Source organism: Spinacia oleracea, chromosome 4 (genome assembly GCF_020520425.1).
Source record: "Spinacia oleracea cultivar Varoflay chromosome 4, BTI_SOV_V1, whole genome shotgun sequence".
NCBI lineage: Eukaryota > Viridiplantae > Streptophyta > Magnoliopsida > Caryophyllales > Amaranthaceae > Spinacia > Spinacia oleracea.
The window spans coordinates 172,156,603-172,173,719 of record NC_079490.1 but is presented as its reverse complement, the minus strand read 5'-3'; the positions used below and the strand labels follow the sequence as shown (position 1 = coordinate 172,173,719).

General features: G+C 37.8%; 1 protein-coding gene across 4 annotated transcripts; it reads left to right on the top strand.

Annotated features, from left to right (window-relative positions):
- The first annotated feature begins 11,760 nt into the window (after nt 1-11,760).
- Nucleotides 11,761-17,117, top strand: LOC110786628 (serine/threonine-protein phosphatase 7 long form homolog). 4 transcript variants are annotated; one of them, XM_021991182.2, is made up of 6 exons: nt 11,768-11,917; nt 13,550-13,608; nt 14,786-15,166; nt 15,987-16,155; nt 16,251-16,655; nt 16,737-17,117. In XM_021991182.2, exons 3-6 carry the CDS (start codon nt 15,138-15,140, stop codon nt 16,908-16,910), a joined length of 777 nt encoding a protein of 258 aa, XP_021846874.1. In that variant the 5' UTR covers nt 11,768-11,917; nt 13,550-13,608; nt 14,786-15,137; the 3' UTR covers nt 16,911-17,117. The 4 variants fall into 4 exon arrangements, with proteins under 4 accessions (XP_021846872.1, XP_021846877.1, XP_021846874.1 ...); XM_021991180.2 differs by lacking the exon at nt 13,550-13,608 and having other exon boundaries at nt 11,761-11,917; XM_021991185.2 differs by lacking the exon at nt 13,550-13,608 and having other exon boundaries at nt 11,762-11,917; nt 14,786-15,902.

Genomic DNA, 17,117 nt, shown 5'->3' with positions numbered 1-17,117 from the left:
TACCATACTTTTCGCGACGTCAAGTGATCAAATCGTCTCGAGATCTTATCAAGGTACGAGACAGCTCATATTGTATCTTGTTTGTGGTGACATCTGCATGATGGTCCGTGACGTCTATTTTCGATGTCATCAAGCGTTGGTGCCGTTGTTGTCACGATATGCATCATCTAGGTTGAATTCGACCACTCAGACGCGTCACTTCTAGCGATGACACCTACTGATGTCGACACCTGATCTGGCGACGACATGTACCCTGACGTCATTCCATATTCCATCGACTAACGAGCCTGGCGACGACACCTGATCCGTCGACGACACCTGACCCGTCGACGACGCCTGACCTTCGACGACACCTGACCCGTCGACGACACCTGACGGTCGACGACACCTGACCGTCGACGACACCTGACCCGTCGGTGACTCCTGACCGGTCGACGACACCTGATCCGTCGACGACACCTGACCCGTCGACGACACTTGTCATGTTGATGACATGTGTCCTGACGTCATTCCATCTCATGGTGGCGACACAGTATGACAACAATCCCTCGCCTGGCGGTAACTTTATTGGTGAGCCCAAGTGGGTCGAATATTGTGTTTGGGAGGATATTTGTGGATATGTGTTTGAAGATAAATCTAGCCATCTCCCCACAGACGGCGCCAAACTGTTTATGCCAAATTTCGTATGGACGACCTTTGGTTGGGACATAGACGACTAGACAAAATAAAGTATGTAAATGACATGAAATAAAGGGCGGAAATAAAGAGAGACGAGACAAGAGATGGTGACGCGGAAAACCCGAAAGGGATAAAAACCGCGGGTGGCCATGAGTCCACCAATCCACTAGGTAATAGGCGTAAAAAGCCTTATTGAGTACAATTACATTGTATATTCGCAAGAACGTAAATATAGCTAATATAATAGGGTAAACACAAGTAGGTGTGGCAAATATTGTGGGAGTACGTAAGCGGACGAGACATCCAGGGAAGACTCGTTGTGAAAGAGCTTTATAATAGGGCAGTAGGCTTAATGCAAGGGTAGTTGGTTTAGTTGGTTTAGTATATACCTTGGCTAAAGATGAACGACAATGGTTAATATCTTGGTGGAATACCCATGTGGAAGATAAGAGGAAGGCTAGCTTATATTTGTTGTAGGAGCTACGGGAAAAGCCATCGGATCATAGGAGCATGAAGGGATAGTATATATATATATATATATATACCGTAGCCGTTCGGATAACGTGTGTTAGTGGAGTAAATGGCAGAACATGGGAAGCGTGGGTTTCATTGTAGGCGTTCTAGATGGAGATTGGAAGTCTCATCATTGTAGAGTGGTGATCTTTTTATAGGACTTTCGTGTGGCATTTGTTGAGGGAGTTGTGCTAGTAGTGCTCCTTGAATTGCTCAACCGATTCCTTGATCTCCTCCAACCGTTTGCTTGATCTTTGCTAACCTCTTTGACCTTTCCCAACAAGTCTTCCATGACTCAGCCATAACCGCTCCTCAAACATAGGAACAGACCGCGACATGTACGGTACGAAACGATCCATAACAATGTATATACCGGATTTTGATTCCTTACTCCTTAGTAGAAAGTCTTGTATGATTTTGCAGTATCAAGTACAAAAAACTCAAACTAAAACAAACAAAATATATATTAGTTGATGAATATTTCGTTTACTCTTCAATTTGAGCGAAACATGCTTTGATGATTTAGGTTGCTTGAGAAAAAGACTAGCACCAAAGATGCTAGGAAGAACGTCTCCTTCAAGTGTAATATACTCAACTTTTATTTGAAGAATTTATCATTAAGTGCAAGTTCATCCTAAGTTTTCGAGTTAATCTTTATCGATCATCTTACTGCAAGTGCCAGAAGTGTTATACAAAGTTTTCGAGTTAATCTTTATCGAACATTCTGATTCAGCTGCTCGTACATTAAGGCTAGCCAATGAGCACAGCCTAAATTCAGCTGCTCGTACATGCTTCCAAATCCAGAGCAAGTACCAATTTGATGACTGGGAAAGCAATGTACAGATTTATGAGAGACAGCAGTTTAGTCTCAGTATTTATTTTATCCCTTGATCCATAAGAGAAACAAGTTGGTGATGACATAATTGCGTTGCTTCAGCGATTGGTAAATGAGAGGAGAAAGACCGAGAAAGAGAAGTAGGGAATAGAGATTGAGATTCAGAAAGAGCAGAGAACAGAGATTGAGAAAGCAGAAAGAGAAATGGAATAAAGTCGTTGGGAAGGGCCCCACAAACAGAGAGATTTAACGTTTTCTGTTACAAGGTAGTGTTACTAAAACATATCAAATTTATAAGGTAGCAAAATATAAAAAAGTTTTTATAAGGTAGTAATTCACAAAACGTCCAAACATTAAGGTAGTGTTTCACAAAATTTCCAAAAATCTTTAGTCTTTACCACTAGACCAATACTCCCTCCGTCCCGAAATACTTGACCTGTTTTCCTTATCGGGCCGTCCCTTAATACTTGACCTGTTTCTAAAAATGGAAATATTCTAACAATATTATATTATTTCTCACTCCACCCCTATTAACCCACCTACCCCTTACTCCATACAAAAAATAATTAAAAATTCAACCCCTACTCTCCCCCAACCCCACCTCTTAACCCACCTCCCACTAACTACATTAAAATAATACCCCACTATCAACTACTATCTATTAAATTAAATAAGTCAATTCAAGTCCCTTAAACTCTGTGTCGGTCAAACCGGGTCGAGTATTCCGGGACGGAGGGAGTATCTCAATAGTTAGGCTAGAAGAAACTAACAAATTCCACCACACAAATACATAATAGTATATGACAATGGGCCTTTGCTCCCAAAAATCATGTGTTACATCGTGGGCCTTTGCTCCCAAAAAATCATGTGTTACATAGTGGGCCTTTGCTCCCAAGATATCGCAAATTTTTGGCTATACCCGGGTACAACCAAAGCTGGCTGTACCCCCATCCAAAACGATGTCGTTTTGTCTTGTTTAAAATGAACATTAATATACTGGTATAAAAATGAACATTTACTATTTCGGAAATGAACATTTATTTATTTATTTGGAATGAACATTTACTATTTTGGAAATGAACATTTATTTATTTATTTAAAAATAAACTACAAAAATGAACATTTACTATTTCGGAAATGAACATTTATTTATCGGTTTTTTCATGAAATGCCCCTGAGGTTTCACGAAATTCACCAAATACCCCTGCGTGTTTCAAAATACATACTATACCCCTAATTTTTTTCGTATTGTTCATCAAATACCCCTATTATGACTTTCCGTTAGTCCTCCGTTAAGTCATGTTTATAATTCACCAAATGCACCTATACATAAACTTTTTGCACAATATACACCTATTTGTAAACTTGTTTGCACCAAATACCCAAACTCCTTTTAAACTGCAGAATTTGAATCAAATGGCTAGTTTTATTAAACCTAAGGATCAAAATTTTTGCTGCTTATAAATATCGAAAGAATAAAGTAATAAATTAGTTAAAATCGGTAAAACTATACACACTATCAAACCACAATCAACAAACTTGGTGCCTTGTGCTTTGGCTCTGAATTCTAATACTTCTATTCCTTCGATAGGCAATATTCATTTCTTATTCCTGGTATTCTTCCTTGGACTGGTTCAAATATGGTGTAGGAAAGACAGTTGTATTCGACTTTGATCATGCAGCTTGATCAAAATTTTGTTACATTAATCATGTTGATTTGAGGGGACTGATATAAATAACAATGAGTTGGGAGATGATAATGTGAATTGTTTGAGGATACAATTCAGGTGTTGGGGATTGTTAGTGTCAACTTGACATGATCATAAATAAACATCATTCTAATAACTTTTATGAGGCTCTGACTTGTTAACGTTAGCGGGTTAGACAAATGCAGCTCTGCCCTTAGCAATAATAAAGGGGTTGTCTCCAGCTAGCCTTTGAACCAAAATAACATCTCAAAATATGAAAGATGCATTACATCAGTGTTTAGTTTGATTTTTGTCCATTATGATTCAAATCAAAATTGATTGAATAAGCAATTGATTGAATTGAATTATACTGTTGGCATACATATCGGTCAATACATTAGTCACTACAGTACTACATCTAAATCCAGCAGCCACCGTTGAAGAACGAACTCTCTTCCTAAGTGCAAGCAAACCAGACTCTGCACAAGCAGTCATGATACTAATAATTGTCCCATCATCAAGCTCCAATTCTGAATTCTCCATTTCATTGTACAAAGAAATGGTCTCCTTTATGAATCCCTTCTCAGCATACCCAGAAATCATTATTGTGCAAGATACCAAATTCTTGACAGGCATCTTATCAAAAAATAACCTAGCCATATCTAAATCCCCTGCTTTCGTCTAACCTGAAACCATTGTAAAATGTAGACCAAGACGCCACATTTCTTCATGACATCTTCTCAAACAAATGAAACGCAGAATTCATGTCCCTCGCTTTGACATACCCATCCAACATGGTATTCCAGCTCACAACACCTCTCTCAGGCATTTCATCAAACAGTTGGCGAGCTTCTTCCAACACACCCTCTTTAATCAACCCACTAACCCTTGAATTCCAAGAAACAACATCTCTATGCTCCATAAGATTTGAAAAGGGGGAAATTGGATAGTTTGGTGAGATTTGAAGATTCATGTTTAAATGACAGAGATGATATAAGGGTTCTTCTTAAATAACGAAGAGTCATTGGTTTTGTTTGTCTTCAATAACAATTACAGTATTTCTTAATCAGAAATTAAGGGGAAAAAATTAATATAATGCCTAATTTTTGCAGAAGAAAATGGAAAAGAGGATGAATGACAGACTTGCCTAACTGCTTGCCTGCCAATTGAATTTGCTAAAGCTTCAAAATCGGTTCCTCGAGCTCTTGGGCGAATTGCGTGATGGGTTTGAGCAACGGTAGGTTTCCAATCTTTGAACAGTTTGGAAGAAACGTTGCCGGAAAATGGAGGAGATGGAGAGTTGACTGGGTCACCGATGCCATCGACGGTGCAACCGAGGAAGTCGAACCCTGGGCGAGGTTGGCGACTGTTGCAGGGCGAAGGTGGTGAAGACGATGAGGAGTGGTGTTGGTTCAATGAGAGGAGAGAGAAAGTTTGGGTGGGTTGATGGGAGGAGAGAGAAAGTTTGAAGATGAATGGGGTTTAAGCACAGGAATTGCGCCAAATAACACATAAGGGCAAAAACGTAAACTCCTGTTAACGGAGGACTAACGGACGTCAAGTCCGGGGGTATTTTATGAACAATACGGAAAAATAGGGGTATAGTATGTATTTTGAAACACGCAGGGGTATTTGGTGAATTTCGTGAAACCTCAGGGGCATTTCATGAAAAAACCGTTTATTTATTTATTTGGGATTAACATTTACTATTTTGGAAATGAACATTTATTTATTTATTTGGAAATAAACAATATAGGCGCTTGTAAAAACATAAAAGACCAATGAAGTGAACAATTTCATTATGAACATTAACCATATATTTATTGTGAACAAACAAATAAACAAGAAAGAACAAATAATTCAACAAAAAAGAACAAACAATATAAAAAAGAACATAAAATTCCAGAAAAAAGAACAACCAATACAACAATTATGAACAATTTTATAATGAATTTTAAAGCCAACATGATAGAACAAACAATACAACAAGAAAGAATAAATACTAGTACAAATATGAACATTTACTATTTCGGAAATGAACATTTATTTATTTATTTGGAATGAACATTTACTATTTTGAAAATGAACATTTATTTATTTATTTGGAAATGAACAATATAGGCGCTTGTAAAAACATAAAAGACCAATGAAGTGAACAATTTCATTATGAACATTAACCATATATTTATTGTGAACAAACAAATAAAAAAGAAAGAATAAATAATTCAACAAAAAAGAACAAACAATATAAAAAAGAACATAAAATTCCAGAAAAAAGAACAAACAATACAACAATTATGAACAATTTTATGATGAATTTTAAAGCCAACATGAAAGAACAAACAATACAACAATAAGTTTGATGAATGAATTTAAAAAACAACAAGAAAGAACAAACAGTACAACAAGAAAGAACAAACAATACAAAAAGAAAGAATAAAAGATTAGTGAAGAGTTTAATTATGAACATTAACCATATGATTATTATAAACAAACAAATAAACAAGAAAGAACAAACAATATAAAAAAGAACATAAAATTCCAGAAGAAAGAACAAAAAATACAACAATTATGAAAATTTGATGATGAATTTAAAAAGCAACATGAAAGAACAAACAGTACAACAAGAAAGAACAAATAGTACAACAAGAAAGAACAAACAGTACAATAAGAATGAACAAACAGTACAATAAAAAAGAACAAACATTCGACAAGAATGAACAAACAATATGAGCACGTCGTTTTTGGGGGTACAGCCAGAGCTGGCTGTACCCGGGTACAGCAGTTAGCGATTAGTTGCAGCAACAGTGCAGTACACTCCGCGGTTGAGACGCGGCTAATTATCCTTGGCCACGGTACAACTGCGGGCTTGGCTGAATTCTCCACGGAAAAATTAATCCAAACACTAGGCTTTGCATTATTATCAACAATCCCCCACTAAGGCAAAGCTAAATTGGGCTAAGAGAATCCGAGCAGTAAAAAATAGGTTAAGTACTTAAATGTTAGTATCTAAAGGTTTGAACTAACACATAGTGGAGTGGGGTGTTTAACGGTCTAGAGAGTGTCCAAAGGATTGAACTCCTAGATTATTAAAGTTACCCGACAACACATACCTCGCCATAGACGCTTGAGCAATTCTTCGATAAGTAACACAGCCTCTCATCTTGGGACTCTTAGTGAACGCTCTAGAGAGATATCCCATCACTCATAGAAGGAGGCCACCCCTTCACATTCACCGCAGGTGTTCCACGAACATTAAGAACATTTAAGTTCAACCTTCCATCTATAAAACTCACCGGTCATCTCACGACGCCACTAACTCGAGTGACCTATGTCTGTGAGGCTAGTTATATAGATCTTCTCATGACACCATTAACTCGAATGGTCCCGGTCTATGAGGCTAAGCAAAGAAGTACCGTATCTACAGAGCATCTCAAGACATCACTTAGACAAGTGACCTCGGTCTATGAGGCTAGATACATCCAGAGCTTTTAATTCACATACATCATCCCTTTCGGGATGGCTCACCACACGGGTTTAGTATCTCTCAAACACATACCTCTTGATGAATCAAGTACCTTCCTTCTGTCCAACCCTTTTGTAAAAGGATCCGCCAGGTTCTTCTCCGTTCTAACATATTCCAGAGAAATCACACCATTCACAATAAACTGTCTTATAGACTCATGTCTGACAGAATGTGTCTCTTCTTGCCATTATACACACTATTCTTCGCAACAGCTATGGCAGCTTGTGAATCACAATGAATAGGTACAGAAGGAGTTGGCTTACCCCATAATGGAATAATGTCTGCTAACAGGTTTCTCAACCAATCGGCCTCCTGCGTCGCAAGATCTAAAGCAATGAACTCCGACTCCATGGTAGACCGAGCTATGCACGTTTGTTTAGATGACTTCCATGAAATTGCACTTCCACACAAGGTAAAAACATACCTACTTGTAGAGCTCACCTCATCACTGTCTGTCACCCATTTCGCATCACAGTACCCTTCCAGAACCAATGGGAAACCAGTTAAGTTCAAACCCCATTCCATGGTGCCTCTAAGGTATCTCAACAAATGTTTAAGAGCACTCCAATGCTCCCCGCTTGGATTATGGGTATAACGACTGAGTCTACTTACAACAAAAGCAATGTCAGGTCTAGTGCAATTCATCAGAAACATAAGACTACCAATCACCTTGGCATATTCCTCCCAAGAAACACTCGTTCCACTATTCTTGAACAGATGTTTATTCGGATCACATGGCGTCCTCATGGGCACCACATCAAAGCAATCAAACTTCTTCAAGATCTTCTCCACATAATGAGTTTGAGACAACATGTAGCCCTTTTCGATTTTAGTGACTCACACCAAGTATCACATCAACCTCACCCAAGTCTTTCATCTCAAATTTGGAGGACAAGAAGTTCTTAGTTTCATTTATGGCATCTACACTAGCACTGAATAATAGCATATCATCAACATATAAGCATATGATCACACATTCAGTACCAAACATCTTTGTGTAGACACACGCGTCACTGCCATTCACTACAAAGCCGAAACTAAGAATAGTATTATGAAATTTTTCATACCATTGCTTCGGTACCTGCTTCAAACCGTATAACGATTTTTTCAATCTGCATACCTTTTTCTCCATGCCAGGAACTACAAAGCCAGGGGGTTTCTCCATGTAGATCTCCTCCTCCAGATCTCCATTTAGGAAAGCTGTTTTAACATCCATCTGATGCACAATCAAATTAAATGTAGATGATAACGCAAATAAGATACGAATAGTAGCTATCTTAGTCACAGGAGAATAAGTATAGAAATAATCAACACCAAACTTCTGTGAGAATCCTCGAATCACAAGTCTGGCCTAGAATCTTTCAACTGAACCATCAATCTTCTTTTTCTCTTGAAAATCCACTTCCATCCTATGGCCCTACTCCCTTTCGGGAGCTCCACCAACTCCCAGGTCTGATTTGTCAAGATGGACTCAAGTTCACTATTGATTTCTTCCTTCCAGAAACTCGCATTAACGGACCTCATAGCTTCTTCATAGGTTTTGGGGTCGTCATCTACTACCTGTAGACACACCATTATTTCATCCAAACCATCCATACTTTCCATCTTCGCGAGGAACGCTGTGAGAAAGTCAGTTCCAAAACAAGTTTCTGTCCTTTGCCTTTTACTTCTCCTAGGTTGCACATGATCATCAACCCTAGAGGAAGTTTCAATATGTTCTGCAGAGGTCTAACTTGGGAAGACTGACCTGCAGATGGGGTAGTAAAGGAAGAATCATTAGTATCAACATTATCTTTCAAGGGAAACACCTGCTCGAAGAACTCTGCATCACGAGCCTCGCATATCGAGTGATCATCAAGCCTCATGAACCTGTATGCTGCACTGTTCTCCGCATAGCCTACCAACATAGAATCAAATGTTCTCGGTCCTACAGTAGGCCGTTTAAAAGATGGAAAACCTACTTTTGCCAAACACCCCCACACCTTCAAGTAGCTCAGGTTAGGAGCATAGCCCTTCCAATACTCATACGGGGTCTTGTCCAGCTTTTTGTGAGTGACCCTGTTCAGCACAAAGTTTGCAGATAGCACTGCTTCCCCCCACAAGTTATCAGGAAGACCTGAACTCAAAAGTATTGCATTCATCATTTCTTTCAACGTTCGATTCTTTCTTTCTGCTATGCCATCTGCTGTGGGGTATAGGGAGCTGTCACCTCATGAATAATGCCTTCCTTCTCGCACACTTCCTTCAGAAATGTCGACCCATATTCTCCACATCTGTCAGACCGTACCCTTTTGATTTTTCGATCTAACTGATTTTCTACCTCTGCTTTATACACCAGGAACTTGGATTCTGCTTCATATTTATACCTTAAAAGGTAGACTTTGCTATACCTTGAAAAATCATCAATGAAAGTAATGTAATAGCGTTTTCCACCTCTACTTTCCAAGTTCTTGAAATCTGCCAAGTCAGTGTGAATTAACTCTAACAATGTTGTTTCCCTCTTTGTGACTGGTTTGTACGGTTTCTTCACAAACTTTGACTCAACGCATACACCACATTTATTGTGTCCATCAATTGTCATATTGGGGAGAAGATTTAAGCTCTTCATACGTTTCAATTTGCTCACCCCTACATGTCCTAGCCTATTGTGCCACAGATCAATTGACTCAACAATATAAGCAGAAGAAGAATTCTTATTCATGGTAGAATCAAATACAAAGTCAAGAACAAATAAATCCCCATTCAGGTATCCCTTTCCTACATATTCGCAATTGCGAGTCAGAACAAGCTTATTAGCTTCAAAGACTAACTTAACACCTACTTTGTTTAGCAAAGCACCAGAAATTAAATTTCTACGAAGGGATGGTACATACAGTACATTGTGTAAAGCTAGTGTTTTTCCAGAAGTGAGCTTGAGAAGCACCTTTCCCTTGCCAAGTACCTCAGAGCTGCTTGAATTTCCCATGTAGACTTGTTCGCCCTCTTCATCTTTCTCAAATTCCACGAGCATGTCTTTGTTGGCACATAAGTGTCTCGAAGCCCCTGTGTCAACGATCCACTCAGTTATGTTTTCCACCAGGTTCACCTCAGAAATCACAGCAGCTATCACATCATTTGTCTCTGCAATATGAGCCTCATTCTTTGGTTTAGCCTTGTTATTACTCTTCTTGTTCCGGCACTGGTACTTGTAATATCCCTCCTTTCCACAGCCATAACACACACCTGTGAACTTCTTCTCAATTCTTCCTTTCTGCACAAACTTGCCTTTCTTCGCGTTTCCTGAACTTTGTCCCCTGTTCAAGTTTCCATGACTTGCATTCTTATCAGAATTAACATTAGTTTCAACAAGATTTGCTCTCACAGCAAGTTCATTCTTGGGTTTCAGTGGAGTATCTTTGAGCCGGTTTGCTTCTTCAACTTTCATATGACTCACTAAGTCAACGAGAGTCAAATCCCTTTTCTTATGTTTCAGACGATTCCTGTAGTCAGACCAGGAATCAGGCAATTTCACAATCAATACATTGGCCTGAAGAATTTCGCACATCTTCATGCCTTCAGCAAGAACTTCAGCAACTAGGGTCTCATATTCATGGACTTGCTCCATGACAGGCTTAGTATCAACCATCTTAAAATTGATCCAATTTCCAGTAACATACTTCTTCTTCCCAGCATCATCTGCACCATACTTTTTCTCAAGAGATTCCCAAATTGCCTTAGCCGATTTTTCTTTAATACATAGATAAAAAATTAGGATAGTCATGTGGTACACCATGTGAGCCCTAACAACCTTATTGTCTTTGTCATACTTTTTAACATACTCCTCGTTACTCGTAGCAGTTGTACTACTAGTTGATTTTCCAGTTTGAACAGGTGTATCAAGAACAGTAATAGTTTTTTCAGTTGAGGTTGTAGGGATAGGACGATCATTGAACAACACATAATCAATATCAGCTTGTTCAAAATAAATTAACAATTTTTGAGACCACCTCTTATAATTAGTCCCATCAAGTGGTTCTAATTTTGACAGATCCAACATCAAACGAGATTGCGGTAATCCAGACATGATTTCAATAGTATAAATTCGCTTCTAAATTGTAAGAAATAAGGCTATTCAAATCAAATAAATAAGAGAAATTTAATAACTTTACTTGATTAATAATCTCCGGATTACAATGATTGTGCCGTGGTATGAAGGCCACTGACTTAGAAGCGAATTTCGTCACTACCGGTACAGGCTCTCAAGTGACGAACGCCCCCCAAGGTTAACACAATCCTCCTCTAAATTCGTGCACCCGAACTCAGAAGGTGGAACTGCTCAAGAACTGCTCAGATCTCTAATAGGGTTTAGGGTTTGTGTTTTTGGTATAATATCGTGTGTCTAATTTGTAGCCGGGAAGGGAGATATATATACGAAGTTTGTTTTCGTAGAATAAAAGCACGGTTGCTATTCGCAACCTTTATTTACTTTAGTGCACCCCCGTAAAAAACCAAAAATACCCTTTAATCTATTTTTCGCTCTCTCCCGCTACTGGAATCTCTCTCTGAAATTGAAACACTCAACTCTCCATATTTTGGGTTCCTCAGTTCGTGAAAATTGAAAAACGAGAACGGGGATTGAAGAACCATAATTGAAGAAACGTCTTCAACACCAATCTCAACCTAAATATCGGCTACAAGGTTTGTCTTCAAACACCAATCAATCTCGTATAACTACAAGGTGTGTGTTGTTTTGCATTTTAATGATAAAAAATTGAATTAGGTTTTCAGGGTCATTAATTAGCATAATAGATTTCAGAGTTTGAATTAATGAATTGAATTATGAAATTGGGAATTTGAATTAGGAATTCAAATAAGGAATTAGGTTTCATAGAATTGGTTTAATTAGGAATTCGAATTGGGAATTAGGTTTCAAAGAATTGGTTGAATTAGTAATTCGAATTGGGAATTAGGTCCAATGGTGTTCACGAATTGTTTGAAAAATTTGTGTGAACTCCTAAAAAAAATAATTTTTTTTGATAGATTACAAATTGATTTCAGATATTCCGGTATTTTCTTGATTTTTTTTCATTGTTTCTTGTATTATATTGCTTCATGTATTTGGGCCATAAAAGATGGATTTGTTTCATGTTGTTGGGATGGAATAGATTACAACTTTTGTGTGGTTGGGTTGTAATAGAGTAGTATATTTTGTGTAGTTGGGACGAAATAGTACATCTAATCTAATTTCACGTGTTATGTCTAAAGTAGATAATACTATTTCATATGACCTATCCGAAATAGGCTGGGTAACTTCATATGCTTCATCCGAATTAGACAAACAAACAACAGGAGCATCTATACGATATATTCACCTGTTTGTATCTGCAGTTCTGGTTTATTAGTTGGAGCAAGAAATTCATTGATACCCAAAACTAGATAAACCAGTGTGATGACTATGTTAAGTTGAGAACAAGCTGAGAACATGGAAGTTAGTGGTCCAAGCTAGATTTTAGTTGTATACTGCATACACAAGTCACAATGTCCCTGACTGATACGGACTTTAGAGTTTAGACATAGGGCTGGCTCTGAATATCTTTTGACAGGACGCCTAAGGGCCAAAGCTGCGAAGGGGCCAAAAAAACAAGCTGGGGTGTAGGTGAAGTAGTTTTTAAGTTCGTCTTAATTGCACTGACAACTCCCTCTCCATTTTCTCTCTAACAGAAAATGTAGACCACATCACATTTAGAATAAAAAGGTTTGACATACCTGGATTCCGGCTGACAATTCTGTCTCTTCAGAAGAAGTAAGAAGCCTAGAGGAGTTGGTGGCTCCTCTTAAGTAACATCAGTGAAGCCTGCAAGTCACCCTCTCCTAGGATATTGAATAACACCATAACTGCGACCTGTGAGAATGTTTTGCTGCATAAGAGAGAAACGTTTTAGATGGGTTAGACAATAGATCAGTTGGTAAGGGCTGCAGAAGAATGAAGATCAGTTATGCATAACTTTCAATGCATACAAAATTGATCAGTTATGCTTATGGGTTGGGATTGTTTGCAATGCATACAAAATTGAAAAGTCATGTCTTGTCACTTAAGTGTCTTAAATGGTTGTTTGACCCCTGCATATGGAAGTTTTAGGTTTAATTTGCTAGTATTATATTGGTATTGAGAACATTGTAGATCAATAAACAAGCATCAGGTATTCCTGCAGGGAGTGTTTCATGTCTGCTAGCCCGTTTACATTTCAGACATATTGGAATGATATATGTACCAAGTTATACTTCTAGCCAATCTTTCCCTTTGTTTGTCATTGACTCATTTGTATACAGACAGTCTTAGAGGATAGGGAGAAGATGATTTTGGGAGCGAAAAACAAACACTGATTTAGGTAACTTCTTACCTCAGTAACACTTCAAGTGTTCCACATTTCTACACAGGAAGTATACATTATGGGGAGTGGTATACTGAATTCGGAAACCAGATTGGTTCATAGTAACTCTACTAATTATTTATGGGTTCAGTTCCTTTATTAGAAAACTTTAATTTTCTTCGAATTCATGTTCATTCCTGGCTTCCGTTCCCCATGTTCTAGTTCATAGGGATATTAGATGAGATTGGTGTTCATGCTAATTATCAGTACATGCTGCTTGTTCGATTAGCAGTTTTTGAGAACTTTTCATTCTCTAGAATTGGCTTCAGCTATTTAGTTTTATTATTACTACTAATCTTGAAAAGAGTTATCACGCAAAGACCGGTGGCACATCTGTACCCCTTGCACCCACACGGCCACACTGCTGTCTGAAATTGATCTAAACTTACTGTCTGAAATAAATCGAACAGATTAGGGCCTAAAGAAAAACTCCATGTCTTATATTATTGTTGGTTTTATGTATTAAAATATTTCATGGCATTAGCTATATTGTAATTTTGCAACATTAGTATAAACCAGAACCCAATAAGCTAAACAGTAGCATACCCAAATTGAAACATTATGTGAGTCTTTCACTAGGTTTAGACTTTTGGTATGTAAGGGATTAGTCTCATAAGAATTGATTTCCCCAGACCCCTTCATGACAAAATCGATACTAGGTGATTGCTGTTGTAGACTAAACACTCCCATTGAAAAAGAAATAGAAATCTTGATAGAACAACGGCTGTCATCAAAGAGATAACAACCCCACATTTCTTGGAGACATGACTCAAATCCATCATTCTTTTTATATTGACTCACTAGAAAAGAAAAACGGATAAAGATTTAAGTAATACCTTCTGGAAAAACTTGACCAACTTGTCCACATAAGGAATCACTTGACCAATATGTCCAAGAAGAACAGAGATCAAATTCAAAACCTGGACCTGGTAGAAGACCAGCAATAACAGCAGAATAGAATCAGCACTTATTCTGGGATCCAACACCAAATCTTGTATCACAGCCAAAAGAATATCACAAAAGTGTAACAAACCTCTTATACAGTAGAATACTAACAGAAAACTGCAAGTTTAACATGAAAAGATTTTGGAGACATAATTATTGTCCATAGCCTAATCATGAAACCATTATGCAGATGGCAAACGGGAGTAAAAGTCGATTGCATAATAGGGCTATTACTATCTCTGCTAGGTCAAAGCGCGTTGCTAGGAGGTCATCTCAAGGTCGGGAAACTCAGAACAACAATAACCAAGTTGTGAGAACAGAACCCGACAATAACGTAGAACTTGGAAACAATGGTCAATTGGGTAACAATACTCAAAGCACTACTGACTTACAAGATGAGGAACTCGATGGAAATAATGATATTGAACAACCGAGTAAGAAAAGTGCGTGGAAGAAAAGACCTCGTACCTTTGATTGGCAATTGACTGCTGCAGCACCTGGTGGTCCATTATCGACTGAGTTGCTTCGTGGTTATTGTGGCCATGTCGCGTGCGATATTTGGGAGAACAATGTAAGTCTTTTTTGTAAGTGCAACCATCTCTTTAATTTGTTTGTAAGATTCTTATTCCTTTTTTTTGTATAGAATGAGTGGATGTTTGGTAATACAATCACGAACACAAGCTCTTGATCTTTTTGAGTTTGATGCAACAAACGCTTGGTGTTTATTGGTGAAAAGCACTGGATTAAGTCATTTACGTAATTGTGTGTTTCCTCATCATAATTCACCTTTAATTTCTGCTTTTGTTGAGAGATGGCATCCAGAAACTAATAGTTTTCATTTACCATTTGGAGAAATGACCATAACACTCCATGATGTATCGTTAATAATGGGTCTTCCCATAGATGGCATTGCCGTCAACCACCCACTATTACAAAAAGGGCAACGTGGATCTCTTTTTAAAGCCATCTCTAATTTACTAGACATTGAAGAAGACCAGGTCATAAGTGACCACTCCCGTGGTGGTATTAAATTGCCAGAAATAAGAGAGAGTTTGTTAAAAGATAATAATAAATTTAGTGTGGATGCTATTGCTAAAGGGTATCTGGTGTCATTGCTCGCATCTACATTATTCATTGATAAAACAACAGATCGAGTTTTTACATCACTATTTCCTTTGGTAAGCGACCTTGTTAATGTTAATACCTACTCTTGGGCATCATCAACACTTGCTTTTCTATATCGTGAACTTGGAAAGGCATCGAGAGCTGGTTGTAAACAATTAGCTGGCCCATCCACACTTCTAGAGGTGATGTTATTCTTATTTTTCTTCCTTTTTTATTTTTTAATTGAACATATGAGATGTTGACATGTGTTTGAAATTTGTATATAGGCTTGGATTTATGAGTATTTTTCCCATGTTCCGGCCTAGAGTAAACTCAAATTTCAGGCCGGGTGAACACCCACGGGCTATGAAATGGGACGTTCAGACATACACGGCAAAGCTGCTTACAACGTTACAAGGACATCGATGGAGATTAGACAGCATGAAAGCTAAAGAGGTATATCTATATCCACTTTTACGACAATCAAACTAAATGGCTTAGATTATTATTTTTTAATTTAAACATTGAAATATTCCAAAACTATTATACAGGTTATATGGATGCCATATGGTTTGGATGTAGTTGAAAACTACCCATTAACTTTATATCATGGTTGCATTCGTCATTGTTGTATAATAGAACCGTACATGCCGGATCGTGTACTACGACAGTTTGGATTTGTGCAAACTCCACCTATGACACCTATTTTTCCAAGCAATGAATATAAACCTGCACATTCTTACCCTGTTGAATATCCCGAAGCTATTATGTGCTTTTGGAATGACCCAACTTCCCATTGTTTGAGTCAAAAAAGGATAGGTGATTTTGTACAAAATCCATGGGATTTTTCTGCAGATTATAGGCAGTGGTTTTTGCAACGTACACATCCCAAAGTGCAAAATCCAGATCATGCACCTAATGGTTATCAGACTAGACATCAATTGAACGCTGAAGCGGTACGTAATTTTAATATTGCTTTACTTTAAATTTTAATTACATAATCTTTTGTAATCTGACAATTGGTATTTTTTTATTAGTTACTCCACTTGATTGCTCATTATCTACGTCCGGTGTATCCCGAGACACGTTCACGGTTGACCTTGGAGCAACAATATCACTATTTTGACCGTGCCATCAACGTGTTAAGAGACTTTGAGAATGCTCAGATTATAGAACCGCAACATGCACAAGCACAATGTCGTCGAAAGTAAATTTATTTTTTTGATTGATATAGTTGTTTATAGTGTTAACAGAGTGTGTTTCTAGCATTTTTTAAAGCCCATAGTAATATAGAGAATAGATGGTTTAGTTATAGTTCATGTGGTAGTTGGTACCCTTATTTTTCTGTTTTGGGTTAAAGGGTATATGATTTTTTTGTGTCTACTGTTATTTGAGCATAACAGGGATCCTTTGTGATA